The sequence below is a fragment of the Thunnus thynnus genome, chromosome 1 (genome assembly GCF_963924715.1).
Source record: "Thunnus thynnus chromosome 1, fThuThy2.1, whole genome shotgun sequence".
Taxonomy (NCBI): Eukaryota; Metazoa; Chordata; class Actinopteri; order Scombriformes; family Scombridae; genus Thunnus; species Thunnus thynnus.
This window is the reverse complement of record NC_089517.1, coordinates 4,966,028-4,984,614: the sequence shown is the minus strand read 5'-3', so window position 1 is coordinate 4,984,614 and position 18,587 is coordinate 4,966,028. Positions and strand designations below refer to the sequence as shown.

Below are 18,587 nucleotides of genomic sequence, written 5' to 3'. Positions count from 1 at the left end.
AAAAGGTTTTCCTCACTGTAATCAAACTCTCCATGTGAGAAGTTTAGAGGGAAAAATCACTATTTGGTGGAGCTGTTAACAACTCATAGACATGTGAAATGTGACCCTGACTACACACTGCTTTTTGTAAGACGTCAAAAGCCAAAAAGGTTGGAAACCACTGGTTGTATTTTAAAAGCTAATCTAATAATCTTTCCATTCAAATTGTTTTAGTTTTATTTGTCCAGTTTTTCAGATCTCTTGTCTCTTACATTTCTGCCTCTACTCAAAAACAATGGAGGAGAACTGAAATTCATTTGTGCTGCTCACAGCTTTGTCAACAGCCACAACAACAACATGTCCTTTCTGAATCAGCATCTTGGTTATTCTTGATAATTCGCCGATGTCACTATAATATGTCATTATCTGTAAGAACTTTTTTAGTTAGTTCCAACGAACACTGACAACACCCACGAAAATAATGCAACATCTGTCAGTGGCCTTTCGTCTGTGGTTATGACTCAGTCAACAAAAGCAGAAGTATGATCAGCGAAAATGTATTGAATGTATATAAGTATTCATTGTGTTCACTATGCAGTCTGGCTTGGAGTGTTAAACTAACAAATACATGTAAGAGCATTTTAATGTTGTAGTTTATTGCTGTGAAGCCAATTTTAGCTACTTTGGGTAGATTAATAGTAACAGCACTGCATCATATTATATGAGTATCATGTTTTTTAACTAATAATAATACACTATATAGCACCTTTCACACAAAGTGCATAACAAATTTTTAAAAGAAAAGACAATTTAAACAACAGAATATTGAAATATTTTATGCAAAAACTTGTAATTATATGTAGTGGGATAGAAGTACAAAGTATAAAATAAAAATACTCAAGTAAAGCAGAAGTACCTCAGACTTGTTAAGTCCAGTACTTCAGTAAATGTAAGAAGAAGTAATGATCTATTAAAATCAACTGTAAAATGAACAATACTTAAATTAATGCTATTGACACACACTGTATGTCAGGCTGTGTGTGTAAAATGATGCACAAGGCATATTTCCATTTGATGTGATGGTGCAGCCATAAACACACGAGGTCTTGGGTTTGAATATTTCGCTCGCTGTAAACATCATATAGCTTCAATTAAACGTTGGAAGAAGTCGATACCAGTGATGGAAGAAGTACTGAGATAATTTCTTTACCCTGAAATACTGTTAATATTCTGACCCTTCACAGTATCCCCTTATAATTAGTCTCTGTACCACATCTTTTGTTTTTTATTCATAAATATCTCATCAGTCATTCATAAATGAGTGATTTAGAGGATGAGTTCACAAAACAAAGTCTGTCTTAAAACAACAGTCAGGAGCCCAAATGAACATTGAAACATATTTTTCTTGCTGTAATCATTCCTCCTGTTCATACTGACCATTAGAAGATCCCTTCATAATGCATTTACAATGGAAGTGATGGAGGACAAAATCCACAGTCCTCCTTCTGTGCAAAAATGTATTTAAAAGTTAATCTGAAGCTAATATGAAGCTTCAGCGTCCAAATGAGTCAAATCAAGTAGATATCTTTTAATGTTACAGTCTTTTTAGTGTCAAAGTTCCTCTTTTTGTTACTATACTTACACCACAGCTCAACAGGGAAACACAAAGAGGGAATTTGATGCTAAAAAGACTGTAAATGTGGCATATATCCACTTGATATGACTAACTCAGACTGCTGAAGCTGAATATAAAAATGAATTATTGCACTAAATGACTGTGTGGACACATTGTGGATTTTGACCTCCATCACTACCATTGAAAGCACATTTGAAGGATCTTTTAATATCCAGTATGAACAGGAGGAATGATTACAGCGAGGAAAACCTCTTTCACTGTTCATATGGACACCTGACTGTTGTTTTAAGACACATGGGAAAAATTGCGAATCTATCTTTTACTGAAGCTTTCAGAGAGTATTCTTTAGGTTTTACAATATTTGTTTATGGAGAAAAAAACATTTGCAATCACACTGATTCAAAGGAAGAATCATAACATTTCAGGTTAAAATAATGGTGTTCAGGGTGTTTTTGCTGCTCACAAAGAAACAATAATCTATCACAAGTCCAAAGACTGTAAAATTGTCTGGCTCAGTAGTTTTCTTTTCCTATTTTTACTTCTGCATCTGCAAAGGTCGTTCTACGAATATCCTCTACTTGGTAGTAAACAAACAGAATTTCCCTGATTCATAGTTCAGATGAAATTTTTGTTACATTCTCACACATTTATTCTGCTATCTGTGCAATTTTTTTATTGATTTTTTTCAATCCTGTGACTTTGGGGAAGAGGTTGAAGAGGTATTCAGATCCTTTATTTCATTAAACACATTAAAAAACAAAATATCTTTTGTTGCCAAAAGTTAAACATCCTGCATTAAAATTCTACTTGAGTAAAAGTACATAAGTATTACTAGCAAAATGTACTTAAAGTATCAAAAAATTGTCCCTTTCAGTGTTAAATTATGGAGCCCCAAACGTCCCAAAAGTTGATATTTTTTATCTTATGTGTACAAGATAATAATTTGTCTGTACGAGTGTTTATTTTGTTAGATAAAAAAATATATATAACTTTTTGGGGCTTCAGGGGGTGTCATGTTGGTTATTCTGCAGTATAATGTACAAACCTTATAGTTCCTATTAGGTTAGTCTAATCGGGTACAGCTGTGCTTGTTTGCAGGGCCTTTAATCTACAATAATGCACCATCTTATTATAAACTTATTATATCATTTGTAAGTAAAAGCAATGTAGCAGCTTTAGCGGAGAAATAAATGTGGGGCAGGTTAAAAAGTTGGATGTTTCCTCTGACTTGTAGAGGTAGAAGTACCAAATAATATCCCAGTAAAGTACAAGTATTTGTAAATGTTTTGGAGTGCCGCAGGGAATCATACTGAGTCAACTATTATTTTGTATATGAAAGACCTCTGCTCTGTATATAAATACTCTTCTTGTGTGCTTTAAGCCGACAACAAATTAATCTTCTTCTTCTTTTCCCCCAATGGTGGTGTGATTTACTCCAAACAGAATTTTATTTTTCTATTTAACCAACTACCACCGAATTATCGGTCCCTGTGACACTGTCAGACTCAGAGTTTTTGAAAAAAAAGGATCAAAATCAATGCTTGGTCTGGTAAACCCACTTCTGTCTAACTCCACACTCCCAGATTTTTTTAAATTTTCAAACTTGTAGTCTTCAGCTCCAACCGACACTGACTCAATTTATCAGATTTCACCACAATCTGTATATAAAGATGAACGTAGCGAGGTGTGACGTCATCTCGTTGGCACTGGAGCCGGTTTGAAGCCCAGAGTTGCATCTTTTCCGTTTGGAGCCAGGAGTGCGGGGTGTTGCCTTTCACGCTCTGGTAACATGCCCCGCTACCCCAGACCCAAGCTAATGCTAGCTTACTGGGAATACCGAGTGCTGCACACTTGGGCTAACATTAGCTACTTTAGCTAAATTGTACTAACAGGGCAGGTGTCATAATCAAGTAACATTAAACTCAGTGACATATTGTGACAACAGTCCGACTCAGTATGAGTCCCGGAGCCGGGGAGAGCAGCAGGTGAGCCAACTGTCAATCACAGCTGTCAATCAATGCCGGCGGCAAACAGAAAAGTCTTCAGCTGCGATTTAAATGAACTGAGAGTTGCAGCGGACCTACAGTTTTCTGGGATTTTGTTCCAGATATGTGGAGCATAAAAACTGAACGCTGCTTCTCCATGTTTAGTTTTTACTCTGGGGACAGAAAGTAGACCTGATCCAGACCACCTGAGAGGTCTGGATGGTTCATAATGTAGCAGCAGATCAGAGATGTATTTTAGCCCTAAACCATTCAGTGCTTTATAAACCAACAGCAGTATCTTAAAGTCAATTCTTTGACAGACAGGAAGCCAGCGTAAAGATCTGAGAACTGGAGTGATATGATCCACTTTCTTGGTCTTAGTGAGGACTCGAGCAGCAGCGTCTGATTGTTTAGGGAGTCCTGTGAAGACAGCGTTACAGTAGTTGAGTCTACTGAAGATAAATGCAGGACAAGTTTTTACAAATCCTGCTGAGACATAAATCCTTTAATTCTTGATATATTCTTCAGGTGATAGCAGCCTGACTTTGTAATTGTCTTAATTTGGCTGTTGAAATTCAGGTCTGAGTCCATGACTACACCAAGATCTCTGGCTTGGTTTGTGGTTTTTAACATTATTGATTGAAGCTTTTAAACGCTCTTCCTTAGCTCCAAATACAATTACTTCAGTCTGGCACATCCAATCATTGATTTGTTCAATGCACTTACTCAGTGCTTGTATTGGACCACAGTCCCCTGGTGATACGGTAATTTGTGTGTCATCTGCATAACTGTGGAAGCATATTTTGTTGTTTTCCATAATCTGAGCCAGTGGGAGCATGTAGATGTTGAACAGAAGAAGCCTCAGAATGGAGCTTTGGGGAACTCCGCATGTCATTTTTGTCCACTGTGATGTGTAGTCACCCATAGACACAAAGTAGCTCCTGTCCTTTAAGTAGGATTCAAACCAGTTTAGCACTGTGCCAGAAAGTCCCAACCAGTTTTCCAGTCTGTGATCGACTGTGTCAAATGCCACACTGAGATCTAGTAATGCTAATACTGTAATCCTGCCACTGTCATTGTTTAAGTGTATGTCATCGAAGACTTTAACAAGAGCAGTCTCAGTGCTGTGGTGTGGTCGAAATCCTGACTGGAAGGTTTAGTGCCAAAAAGTTGTTCAGCTGTTGAAAAACAGCTTTTTCAATGATCTTGCTTAAAAACGGGAGGCTTAATATGGGCCTATAGTTGCTCATTAGTGAAGTGTCTAGAGTGTTCTTTTTTAAGAGTGGCTTGATGACGGCAGTTTTCAGGGCCTGTGGGAAGACACCTGAGAGAAGAGATGTGCAGTTTGAAACAATTTTGAAAAAGCCTGTAGGCAGAATATCAAGGCAGCAAGAGGAAGATTTCAGATGTTGTATAATGTCCTCCAGGTTTTATGGTTGATCGGATGGAATTGTGTCATACTACTCAAATTGATTTTAAGTGGACACAGGGACAACACATATCCTGCACCTGATATGGAGGCACTGACTGCTTGTCTAATTTTCTGAATTTTGTCGGTGAAGAATGAGGCAGATTCATCGCAGGCCTTGGTGGATAGAAGTTCAGGGGCTACTGACACAGGAGGGTTTGTTAGCCTGTCGACGGTAGCAAATAAGGCACGTGCATTATTATTATTATTATTATTATTGGCAATGATGTCAGAGAAGAAGGACCGCCTTGCATTTCTCAGTTCCAAATTATAAATGTGAATTCTCTCTTTATAGATGTTATAATGAACCTGGAGATTTGTTTTTCACCACCTGCGCTCAGCTTTTCGACACTCTCTTTTTTCCATTCTGACCAGCGAGGCATTTCTCCACGGAGATCTTTTCTTATCCGAGGCAGCCTTCACCTTAGTAGGTGCAATGGCATCAATAACATTTGTAATTTTAGAACTGAAAGCATCTACAAGCTCATTGACCTTGACCCAAGAGAGGGCAGGTATAACAGAGAAGGCCTGAATAAATATTTCACTGGTGTTTTCAGTGATATACCGTGTTGTGATTACCTCTGTTTGAACATTTGTGTGCATGGAGATAACACTCTCAAAGAAAACACAGGAATGATCAGAGAGAGCAACATCAGTCACCACAACCATAGAAATGTTCAGACCCTTAGAGATAATGAATTAAGCAGAAATTTGCATAGCAGCAAGGCTCAGTTGTAGTTTGAGTGTGTTTTTAATCTGTAAATAATGTGTCCCAAAGAGTATCATGTAGTATTTCTTGCTCCTATTAAAATACAGTTATGTTTTTTACAGTAGAGAACCAACTTGCCTGACTTCTAGTTTTTTATTCTGGTAACTGTCGGTGTTTAATCGTGTATAATTTCACACTTTCATTTTCTTTTGCTACTGTACTGAAGTTCACAGAAATAAACAAATCAACTTCTCACTATTTCCTTGTATAATTATATTGTGTTATAACTAGAATAATGAAGTAAAAATCTATTCGCTTTTTTTCTGTGTAGAAAACTTTTGGTTCTCAGAAAGAGTTGAGGAAGTGAAAATTACAGTGTCGACCATGCCGTCGTTTCACATCATTATATTATATTATATATATTATATTAATGTTACAACAGCCACTACTTCTTATACTGCAAATATTAGTAATACTGCTACTGTTCACATTGTACTACTAATGCTTTAGCTACTATTACTACTAGTACTACTAGTATTTAATTGGGATATTTTTCACAATCATCTCTAGGGAAATGATTTGAAATCCTTATTTTATTTGAACAATTTGTCATTCATTTTCCAGAACAGGTCACTTTGTGATATTCAGGAGATTAGGAGTAATATATGTATATGTATATATATATGGTATAAACAAAAATAATGAACTTATTCTCTCATAAAGAATAGCTATAGTGTAGAACCTTATGTGAAGTATAATTTAAACAAAAGACAAAGATCCCTATGTGCACATTCAGTAACTTTACCATCAGCCTTAGAGACCGGCAGGTTTAATGTCTCTCAAGAGGAGAACAAACTGTTTGTTGAGTGTGTTCGCTGAAACTGAGAATGAGGTTCATTTTTTGTTTTACTGTCTTGTCTATGAGGATGTAAAGGATGTAATTTTTAGTAAAAATGTCCTCCATTGATGTTGATTTCTTTGGGCTGGATGATAATGAAAAACTTGCTTCAGGAAGTGCACCTTTTTTGAAGCAGTTTTTATTTGCCAAGTTTGGGAGAGAAAGCAGAATATTTTGTTAAACACCGAGCTGTAAAATAATCTGTAATTTTGTGATGAAATGTTTGACTACTGCATCTGTACTGTTGGTGTCTTGTAAACTCACGAGGGTTCAACACTTTGTGTACATGACACAAAACCACTATTGCTGCTTATACTGCTAATATTAGAGGACTGCTAATAATATAGAGGAACTGCTACTATTCTTCCTGTTTTTGCTATTATTACTGCTATTGAAAGTCTCAACCTACAGCTACTACCACTAAAAGCAATAATTATACCACTGCAATTTCTACTACTACTACTTCAGTCAACTAAATCAATGAAACAAAAAGCACTGCTTATTAAAAAAAAGGAGTATGCATTCCAATTAAGCTGGTTTTGAGTCTAGTCCCACATCAAGTCCCCCTGCACTCAAAAATGTGTTTTATTTATTGTTCCCTCACTTGGATGTTGTTTTTATTCTCACTGCAGAATGATGTATGTGCAAAGTTTTCAAAGTCATCTTCTGAAGGAAGAAAGTTTGGTCCAGTGTGCAACTTACGAGCGATTCTTCTCCATAATGCAACACCACGAGGGAGGTGTCTGATCTTCCCAAATGTATTCTGCAGCACGACAACAAGCCCAAACATCCAGCCAGAGTCATAAAGAAATATCTTCAGCAACAAGAAGAACAAGGAGTCCTGCAACAGATGGTCTCTGATCTCAACATCATGGAGTCAGGCAGGAACAACCGACCTGCCGAGTACCTGAAACACTGTGTGCAGGTGAACTGAGGAGAACTGCTGCTGATTTAAAGACAAAGCTGCTCACATTTAGGTTTCTTCTGCTTACTGAATTTTGTATCAAGTTGATAAATGATAAATGAAATTGATAAAGTGCTTAAATCTTTTACACAGTACTGTATATATCTCTAGATTTCGAGGGACTAAATGTGCTTTTAAGAATTTCAGACTTCTTTTAAATGCAGAAAAGAACAAGGTAAACTATTCCTTCACTCGTCCTTACACCTGCCCTGCATTCGTCCTCGTTGGCCTTATCTCAGTGTCTTCCCAGCCTGCCTCTGTGTCTTGTCAACTGTTCCTCGTTGTCTGATTAGGTAAGTTTGTACTTAAGGTCTGGTTTTCAGTTGAGTCTTGTTGGATCATTCTACCTATTTATACACCCATAACACAGAGACAGCACACCATGTAACATGTAGAAGAACTTCAAAGGTGATTCTTGCTTTCCACTTTTCATTTATTCCCTTTTTTTTACAACCTAACTTTGTGGAAAGGAGAATGGGAACAACAGGTTATGGAGAGTCTCTTGGGACCCCTGATAGATGTAACAGGACTGCCCAGCTTCTATATAAGCTGGAGGCAGTCAGTCATTTGCCCTCTCTCCTCTGGCTTCCATGTTGGTTTTTGGTTGTGTTTAGTTTCATTTATCTTTTAGTTATATACAATAAATCCATTTTAGTTACAACTCATGTGTGGTCTCCCCTCCTTTGTCTATCTATGGCTATCTATAAAGCTCCACTGCTAAAGCTTCCAAACTACCTCACATCTCTTCTCTCATTTAAATCTTATAACTACATTATCCAATAACAACCTAACACTCATTTTGGCAGAACTGGTTTCATGTACTCTGCACCTTTTGAAATGGAATAAACTGCACATATGACATTATCACGTTCATGTTTTCTCTGTATTGCGGAATATAGCACTTAACAGAGAATAGAGAAGAGGAAGGACAGGGGAAACCACCGGGTGCTTTCTTAGAATATAATTAAGCAATGGAGAGATCATTAGTATATAAAGGGAGTCCAGAGCAGGTCTTCAGCATCAGATCATCCCTGAAGATCGAAGGCTTTCATCCAAACAGCAGCACATCTGTCTCTGTTGAGGAACCATGAAGACTCTGGCGGCTTTCATCCTTCTGACTCTGATCTGCTTCCTGCATCACAGCTCTGCAGGTCAGTGACTCTGCTTGATTTCTCTGAGATGCCACTAAAACTGCATTTAACAGACTAAGTGTTATGTTATGTTAAGTATTAAGTGTGTATGTGTGTGTTCACAGGTCCCTCCAGTACAGAGTTCGTGACTAAAGGCGGATGCTGTATGAGCCACACTCAGATGATAATTCCTAGGCCGAAGGTGAAACATGTGGCGGAGACCCCAAGTCACTGCACAACCAAAGTGATTGTGTAAGTATACAGGTTTTGTTTTTGGATCACATTAGATTGTTCAGATATTAATCATCTAACACATATTACGTGTACTTTTAATGCAATGATTTTGCATCAAAAGAAAATCAGAGAAACCTGCAATTTTTTCTTCCTGCCAGTAAGTAAAAATAAGGTAGAAATACTTCTTTAAAAGTAAAAGCTTTAAGTAAAAATAGTAGCACACAGAGTATTAATATATATAGTATTAGCAGCAAAATGTCCTTAAAAGTATCCTGTGTGTGTTTTTTATGATTTCAATGAACTGACAATTGAGGAAAATATTCAGTTCAGTGTATTTAGTGAGAAGTGCTGAATGTAAAGAAATCTGAAATCTCTACAATGAAATATAAAAGTTAAAAAAAGAAGTACTTAAAAAAGGAATATATTCCTTTTAAAATCAAACTACTTTGTATTGAGGGGTTATTTCATCTATAACAATGTCTCATATTTTATGAGGTTTCATATGTTTTTATATGTAAATCTATGTATCTGTGCAGGTAAAGACGTCAGATAAATGACTTAAAAGTAAAATATTTCCTTTTAAAATGTAGTGAAATATAAAGTTTCTGAAGATGGAAATGCTGAGTAAAAGTACTTAAAGTACCATAAAAACTTAATTTCTTGAGTATTTCTCTATAACAATAACTATTTATGACTAAATAATCAACAAAACACAAATACAGAAATGTTAGATGCCAATCAGCAAATGACCAGTTTACAAATTGATGTTTAGTAGGTTGCAGAGTCTCCACAAGGGAGCGCTGTTCAGTCGTTATATGTGAAGACCTTCAGGTCTAAAACAGGAGGATTTGATTATTTCTATTTTCTGCTACTTTATATTTCTATTTCACTTCATTTCTGAAGTAAATATTTGACATTTTACTCCACTACATTTGTTTGACAGCAGTAGTGCAGATTCAGATTTTACATACAAAACATTCAGTGGTGGAAAGTAACTAAGTACATTTACTCAAGTACTGCACTTAAGTACAATTTTGAGGTACTTGTACTTGTACAAAGGTTAGTGTAAGTCTCCAGGAAATGAATGTAAGTCTATGTAATGTCCACAAAAGTGACCTAAGTCAACGTATGCTTGTGCCTCTAACAACATACAATATGTTTTGTGTGTTTCTTACAGAATCACGTCTGTGTGTGATAAGGAGTATTGTATTGATCCTGATTTCCGATGGGCAAAGAAGCTGTTGGCAGAATTTGAGAATTTCCCTGATAAGACGTCTCTACCTGCTCCTTTCAATCTCTCCAAGTGTGGAAAGAAAAAATAGTGATGTGGTGCGATGATGCTGTTCCTTTGTGTACTGCAATGACGTGTAAATTATCTATTTTACTGGTTGTTGTAATTGATAATCAATGATAATTACACAGAAAAGTATCTTTGCAGGTTAAAGCTGCCTCTAACTGACATCTTCACCTTTGAAAGTTTCATGTTTAATGACTTTGATTAAAATACAGCTTGAAATACTTTCTAGAATATTAAACACACCAGCCAAAGTTTTGTCTAAGATTAGAAAATAACAAGTGGTACTACGGTTTATTACTGACTCTTTTAAATGTATGTTTATTAATAGTACACGAGCTAATGTCTCTTTCTGTGTAAAAGCTGTATGTTTGTATTATGTACTTAGTTTTTAGCTTTTTAAGTGCAATATATATCCAACGAGGTAAAGGCTGTTTAACATCTCTACAATAATTGAATGTACTTGTACTATTTAAAAGGAGAAAAAAGACTGTTACTCCTTCTATATGAATGCAAATCCTTTCATGAAAATATGTGTGCAAATTTTTGAAATTTCCATAATTATGTAAATGTTGATGTGAACTTCTGTGTTGATTTCCAAGAATAAAACCTGTTGAGACAGAAATACAAAGGTTACTGAGTATCAATTTATGTAGTATTAGAAAAAATTCATTTGAAATCTGAAGCTAAAGTATCATCATTACTGTAATAATAATGATAACAAATGTAAGTCCCAATATTCAGCATTTATAAGCAGTATATAAATGGTTTATAACACTATAATGTAGATGTAAGCAGATATAAAACAGTTGAAATAATATAAAATATGTCTTCATAGGAAAAGTTATAATTGTTGACAAACACTGTACATTAATAAACACTTAGATATGTTCTTATGTCTGTTTCTAACTACATTATAGTATGTTACAAACAATTATTAAATATTTGCATACTACTTATGAATAATAGTGTTACCATTAACATATAACTGTGAAAAATCCAACAAGTCCTCCAAAGTAAACGACCAAATCTGTCGTTTGACCATGTGACTCCAGAAAGTCGAGTCGGGAGTCATCCCCTAACCTCAACGCCGTGGTTATTACTGCTGACATGACGACGAATGTGGCCCAACTTTAAGGAAGTAGTAACTTTAATTTACACCGCATGTTCCTCTAATCTTAACAAAGTGATCATTATAACCCAAACCATGACCTTTAACCCCAACCAGACCTTGACCACAATGTTGTCACATCATAAAACATCATTATTGTTTAACAGTGATGTGTAACAGTTTTGGGAAACAGAAAAATGATGTTGTTCTGCTGATTAAGGTGCCAGATTAGAAAACGCTCCTATGTGTCGTTCTGGAGTCACATGGTCAAACCAAGCCCGTTCTCATTTCCAGGGCGTCGAATACCAACACTTTGTCACACCCTTTGGCGTCTGTATGAGACGCACCGGGCTTTCAACTAACTCCAATGTAAACCCATCTGTGTCATTATTAGACGCCATGAGACTGATGACCGATGACGTCTATACAAGGTGACAATTTCCCTCTTAGCACGAGGCAGGTTGGGCGGATGACTTAATAGTTAGATGATAAAAGGTGGACTTTGTTGCAGTCATTGTGTTTACTGTTGCCATGACAACGTTTCATATGATCATTTCAATTCAAACCATGAGCTTTCCCTAAACCTAACCAGATCTTAACCAGCTCTGAACGCGTAATATTGCTGCATATGGATCTACATTGGATTTAGCTGAACGCGTGGTGCGTCTCATACAGACACCAAAGGATGCTGACAAAGCGTATTTGACGACCTGGGATGAGAACGTGCTGTCAAACAACATATTTGATCATTTAATGTGGAGGACTTGTTGCGTTTCTACCTCTGTTTTTGGTCTCCACCAGCTCCTCAGAAAAACATCTGTCTCTTCAGCTGCTAAAATCCTCCACTTTTGTGTCACAAGCTCATCACTGCATTTGTCTGTCTGCTGTTTAACGTTAGCGTAGTTTTGAAAGTTAGCTGAGTGGTAACGTGCATTTTAATGAAGTAACGTTACCGCATGAACCTTGATGTTTAACTCCCTGCTGCCATTTAGTATTATATGTTTCAAACTGCATTTGACAAATGAGTATCATGTGATGTATCAATAGATGACATCTGATGACAGTAAACATTATTTTGTTCAGAAAATGTCACGTTGTTGTTCATGATTTAGACTCTGCTGGTTAAATGATGTTACTTGGAGTTGAACATCTGGTTCCTCGATTGTCATTTTAGACCTTTTATCAGGTTATGATGGACACACAAATCAATCATGTCATTTCCTCCACTTGAACATATGAAGGAGAGTCGTCGATGTTTCAGGCAGTTTGTGTTACAGTCTCCTCCGTGAGGACTTTGTTTTTTCTGTTTTTCGTGTGAATTCAAAGCAAAACAAAACATGCTTTTCCCGTTTTAGTCTGCAAATTGGCAATTGGAATACAAAAGAAACCCAATCCAGAAAACAACTTGTTTTTTGCTATAACATATATATATCTAGATAGATAGATAAATAGATAGATAGATAGATAGATAGATAGATAGATAGATAGATAGAGGGTGTGATTTGGAGGGAGGATCCCCGTTTGCTTTTTTATCCCCCTCATATGGGATTATGCTGCTTCACCCATAGACCATATCTAAAATGAAAATAAAATATTTTTTTAAAAATCCAAGTAAAGCGCTGCAACGTGAGAACACTCTATAGTGCAAACAACCATAGAATCAGAAATGGACTTTGGCTGTCAGCACTCGCGCTCCCATGGCAGTCGAGATGACCGCGTATAGGCTATGTGTTGACGCAGTAAATGGACCAGAGGTTGCCTCTGCGCAAGAGCGCAGTGCCATTACGCACAGCTGTTCACTTTCTTTACCTTCATTAATTCGCCTGAAAATTACACCAGGCTGCTACAAAATAACCACACACACCTCTACACACAGCAGACTGGTCGGTTATACCTGATATTCTGCTTTTTATGAAGGAGCGTCCGTTTACCTGGGCTCATCAGCCTCTTTTCCAACTTTCTTTTTACCAAAAGTAGCGTCTCATTTTACTCTTGAAACACATTGAAGTGCAAACACTGTTGTGTAACATTAATTACTAAACTATGCGATAGTTTTGTAATTAATTTTACATTAGTGTACGATTAATTATTTTTACTAGGCCAACTCACTGATGAAAGTAACTTCTCCATCTGTCTTGTCTTCAGATTTTTGATGATGCGTGTTCATGTTGTAACACTTTGAACCATCCAGACATTTCCTAAAGAAAAGCCTTCTTTTTGTTTAGATGTCGTTATCACGTTTACTATGATTGCGCAACTGTTTTACATCTATGTGACTGGCTGAGAGAGCGTTAATCATCACACCCACTGATCTATATTCACCGTCATCCATCCCTTTTGAATGTTGCACTGCTGCACGTACATAGCAGGTGCACATGTACATTATTAGAATGAATAAAAACTTTTGAAAAGATCTCCCTCTGATTTTTTTCCCTCAAATTAGTCTGTCTGTCTATCTATCTATCTATCTATCTATCTATCTATCTATCTATCTATCTATCTATCTATACAGATATAGATAGGATAGATATATTGTAATAAATCTGAGTTCAGACAGAAACCAGAATTTATATGGGATAAATGACAGAGACCTCAGAATAATCGACACCAGACCATCAGAGTATCAAGAAAAATAGAAATCTTTATTAAGTAAACACCAATAAAAAGAAGGGGCTTCGGAGTTTCACTAAATAGGATAGTTGTGCCACTTGAGGGGGAGTCAGGGCTGGCCACACAATAAAATTTCACACCACCATCCAAAGATGCAAGACACTACAAGGATAAGAGCACATCACCACAACTTCAGGAAATGCCTGGGAGCACACCACACTGCATACAGTGGAGTCGCACGTCTACTTTAGGAAAGAGGGTGGGGCCAATACAAGACCTCCCCCCACCCGGAACCCAACTCAATCCCACCCAGCTTCTCTCCTGTCCCCACGGCAATAAAATACAACAACAAATACACAATACATACAAGTTAAAATATATACTAAACTTGCGTGGTCGACGAGACCCCCCCCCCCCCCCCCCGGGGTCTGAGCTTGTGGCACCGTCCAACTCCCCGGGGAACCACGGCTCCGTCGGACGGCGCAGCAGGTGCACAGGCAGGGAACGGCGGCGTGCCGGAGGCAGCAGCGAGGTTGAAGAGCAGCGGCGGCGGCTTGCGCTCCTACAGCCCCAGCCCTAACTAACTAAAGGAGGCAGCAGACCTCCCCTCCTAACACAGGAACTCACTAACCCCCTATCGTACCTGTCTTCGTCGCCGGCAGCCCTAAACGGCAGCGAACGACACCCTCCCGCTCCCGGAATGAACGCAGCCACACCGCAGAACAGCACGCTCTCCCGACCTCCACACACACGAATGCCTGCTCTTCCCTTCCCCTTTTTCAGAGTCCCACAGCTGCGCAATCAGCCACACCTGACACTCATTAGTCCATCACTTGTCAGTCCAATCAAGGTATCTTTGCCAATTCACATCACAATATTCTATAGCAAAAAACAAGTTGTTGTCTGGATTGGGTTTCTTTTCTATTCCAATTGCCGATTTGCAGACCAAAACAGAAAAGCACGTGCATTTCCGTTTGTTTGTTGTTGTTTTTTTTAATTCACACGAAAAACAGAAAAACAAAGTAATACATTGATCGTTTATCCTGTTATGAGTCAAGTTGAACACAGCTTTGGGTGGAGACTACACGGACCTCAAATGAAGGCGGACAGCGCCTCCTTCCTGTTAAAAAGACGGACAGTGCGTCCGTCCAATCAGCGATGATCCTTGTCAATGGGAGAGCGTCCAATCAGCAACAAGCTTTGTCGATAGCAGGTACCTACCTTTTCCGGTAGAAGTTAGTGTTGCTGTGTTGTCAACTTTTACGGATGTGTTGTCAACTTTTACGGTTGTGATTTCTGATTTGTTGTCGTGTTTTCTCTTTTGTTGTTATTGTGTTTTGTCATTTTTTTGTTGTGTTTTGTTATTTGTTGTTGTGTTTTCTCTTTTGTTGTTGTGTTTTGTTTTTGTTGTTGTGTTTTGTCATTTGTTGTTGTGTTTTGTCATTTTTTGTCGTGTTTTGTTATTTGTTGTCGTGTTTTGTCATTTGTTGTGTTTTGTTATTTGTTGTCGTGTTTTGTTATTTGTTGTCGTGTTTTGTTATTTGTTGTCGTGTTTTGTCATTTGTTGTTGTGTTTTCTCTTTTGTTGTCGTGTTTTGTTATTTGTTGTTGTGTTTTGTCATTTGTTGTTGTGTTTTGTTATTTGTTGTCATGTTTTGTTATTTGTTGTTGTGTTTTGTTATTTGTTGTCGTGTTTTCTCTTTTGTTGTTATTGTGTTTTGTCATTTTTTTGTTGTGTTTTGTTATTTGTTGTTGTGTTTTCTCTTTTGTTGTTCTGTTTTGTTTTTGTTGTTGTGTTTTGTCATTTGTTGTTGTGTTTTGTCATTTGTTGTCGTGTTTTGTTATTTGTTGTCGTGTTTTGTTATTTGTTGTTGTGTTTTGTTATTTGTTGTCGTGTATTGTTATTTGTTGTTGTGTTTTTTGATTTGTCGTTGTGATCTGCACTTCAGGGCCACCGTACATCTGTCTCTGTTGAGGAACCATGAAGACTCTGGCGACTTTCATCCTTCTGACTCTGATCTGCTTCCTGCATCACAGCTCTGCAGGTCAGTGACTCTGCTTGATTTCTCTGAGATGCCACTAAAACTGCATTTAACAGACTAAGTGTTATGTTATGTTAAGTATTAAGTGTGTATGTGTGTGTTCACAGGTCCCTCCAGTACAGAGTTCGTGACTAAAGGCGGATGCTGTATGAGCCACACTCGGGATATAATTCCTAGGCCGAAGGTGAAACATGTGGCGGAGACTCCAAGTCACTGCGAAACCAAAGCGATTATGTAAGTATACAGGTTTTGTTTTTGGATCACATTAGATTGTTCAGATATTAATCATCTAACACATATTACGTGTACTTTTAATGCAATGATTTTGCATCAAAAGAAAATCAGAGAAACCTGCAAATTTTTCTTCCTGCCAGTAAGTAAAAATAAGGTAGAAATACTTCTTTAAAAGTAAAAGCTTTAAGTAAAAATAGTAGCACACAGAGTATTAATATATATAGTATTAGCAGCAAAATGTCCTTAAAAGTATCCTGTGTGTGTTTTTTATGATTTCAATGAACTGACAATTGAGGAAAATATTCAGTTCAGTGTATTTAGTGAGAAGTGCTGAATGTAAAGAAATCTGAAATCTCTACAATGAAATATAAAAGTTAAAAAAGAAGTACTTAAAAAAGGAATATATTCCTTTTAAAATCAAACTACTTTGTATTGAAGGGTTATTTCATCTATAACAATGTCTCATATTTTATGAGGTTTCATATGTTTTTATATGTAAATCTATGTATCTGTGCAGGTAAAGACGTCAGATAAATGACTTAAAAGTAAAATATTTCCTTTTAAAATGTAGTGAAATATAAAGTTTCTGAAGATGGAAATGCTGAGTAAAAGTACTTAAAGTACCATAAAAACTTAATTTCTTGAGTATTTCTCTATAACAATAACTATTTATGACTAAATAATCAACAAAACACAAATACAGAAATGTTAGATGCCAATCAGCAAATGACCAGTTTACAAATTGATGTTTAGTAGGTTGCAGAGTCTCCACAAGGGAGCGCTGTTCAGTCGTTATATGTGAAGACCTTCAGGTCTAAAACAGGAGGATTTGATTATTTCTATTTTCTGCTACTTTATATTTCTATTTCACTTCATTTCTGAAGTAAATATTTGACATTTTACTCCACTACATTTGTTTGACAGCAGTAGTGCAGATTCAGATTTTACATACAAAATATTCAGTGGTGGAAAGTAACTAAGTACATTTACTCAAGTACTGCACTTAAGTACAATTTTGAGGTACTTGTACTTGTACAAAGGTTAGTGTAAGTCTCCAGGAAATGAATGTAAGTCTATGTAATGTCCACAAAAGTGACCTAAGTCAACGTATGCTTGTGCCTCTAACAACATACAATATGTTTTGTGTGTTTCTTACAGAGTCACGTCTGTGTGTGATAAGAAGTTTTGTATTGATCCCGATTCCCGATGGGCAAAGTGGCTGTTGGCAGAATTTGAGAATTTCCCTGATAAGACGTCTCCACCTGCTCCTTTCAATCTCTCCAAGTGTGGAAAGAAAAAATGGTGATGTGGTGCGAGAATGCTGTTCCTTTGTGTACTGCAATGACGTGTAAATGATCTATTTTACTGGTTGTCGTTATTGATAATCAATGATAATTACACAGAAAAGTATCTTTGCAGGTTAAAGCTGCCTTTAACTGACATCGTCACCTTTGAAAGTTTCATGTTTAATGACTTTGGTTAAAATACAGCTTGAAATACTTTCTAGAATATTAAACACACCAGCCAAAGTTTTGTCTAAGATTAGAAAATAACAAGTGGTACTACGGTTTATTACTGACTCTTTTAAATGTATGTTTATTAATACTACACGAGCTAATGTCTCTTTCTGTGTTAAAGCTGTATGTTTGTATCATGTACTTAGTTTTTAGCTTTTTAAGTGCAATATATATCCAACGAGGTAAAGGCTGTTTAACATCTCTACAATAATTGAATGTACTTATATTATTTAAAAGGAGAAAAAAGACTGTTACTCCTTCTATATAAATGCAAATCCTTTCATGAAAATATGTGTGCAAATTTTTGAAATTTCCATAATTATGTAAATGTTGATGTGAACTTCTGTGTTGATTTCCAAGAATAAAACCTGTTGAGACAGAAATACAAAGGTTACTGAGTATTAATTTATGTAGTATTAGAAAAAAATCATTTGAAATCTGAAGCTTAAGTATCATCATTACTGTAATAATAATGATAACAAATGTAAATCCCAATATTCAGCATTTATAAGCAGTATATAAATGGTTTATAACACTACAATGTAGATGTAAGCGGATATAAAACAGTTGAAATAATATAAAATATGTCTTCATAGGAAAAGTTATAATTGTTGACAAAAACTGTACATTAATAAACACTTAGATATGTTCTTATGTCTGTTTCTAACTACATTATAGTGTGTTACAAACAATTATTAAATATTTGCATACTACTCATGAATAATAGTGTTACCATTAACATATAACTGTGAAAAATCCAACAAGTCCTCCAAAGTA

At 36.5% G+C, this 18,587-nt stretch overlaps 2 protein-coding genes across 5 annotated transcripts in view; both read left to right on the top strand.

Annotated features, from left to right (window-relative positions):
* The first annotated feature begins 8,651 nt into the window (after positions 1-8,651).
* On the top strand, positions 8,652-10,980 carry LOC137193817 (C-C motif chemokine 18-like). Its single transcript, XM_067605247.1, has 3 exons — positions 8,652-8,790; positions 8,895-9,021; positions 10,181-10,980. Exons 1-3 carry the CDS (start codon positions 8,727-8,729, stop codon positions 10,323-10,325), a joined length of 336 nt encoding a protein of 111 aa, XP_067461348.1. The 5' UTR covers positions 8,652-8,726; the 3' UTR covers positions 10,326-10,980.
* Positions 10,981-11,691: 711 nt separating this feature from the next.
* Positions 11,692-18,587, top strand: part of LOC137193551 (C-C motif chemokine 18-like) — a 32,104-nt gene continuing 25,208 nt past the window's right edge. The window contains exons 1-5 of one of the 4 annotated variants that reach the window (XM_067604798.1): positions 11,711-11,839; positions 15,077-15,231; positions 15,967-16,062; positions 16,167-16,293; positions 17,452-18,200. In XM_067604798.1, coding sequence (XP_067460899.1) covers positions 15,999-16,062; positions 16,167-16,293; positions 17,452-17,599 — 339 coding nt within the window. In that variant the 5' untranslated portion in view covers positions 11,711-11,839; positions 15,077-15,231; positions 15,967-15,998 and the 3' untranslated portion in view covers positions 17,600-18,200. Of the gene's footprint in view, positions 11,840-15,076; positions 15,232-15,285; positions 15,306-15,966; positions 16,063-16,166; positions 16,294-17,451; positions 18,201-18,587 lie in introns of those variants that run through there. The other 3 variants (XM_067604963.1, XM_067605042.1, XM_067604877.1) reach the window with 3 other exon arrangements.

What these genes read in the sequence shown, in the direction of transcription:
- LOC137193817 (XM_067605247.1), top strand. Translation starts at nt 8,727, where the DNA reads ATGAAGACTCTGGCGGCTTTCATCCTTCTGACTCTGATCTGCTTCCTG. An exon ending in CCTGCATCACAGCTCTGCAG is followed by an intron (nt 8,791 to 8,894) that starts GTCAGTGACTCT and finishes GTGTGTTCACAG; the next exon opens with GTCCCTCCAGTACAGAGTTC. An exon ending in TGCACAACCAAAGTGATTGT is followed by an intron (nt 9,022 to 10,180) that starts GTAAGTATACAG and finishes TGTTTCTTACAG; the next exon opens with AATCACGTCTGTGTGTGATA.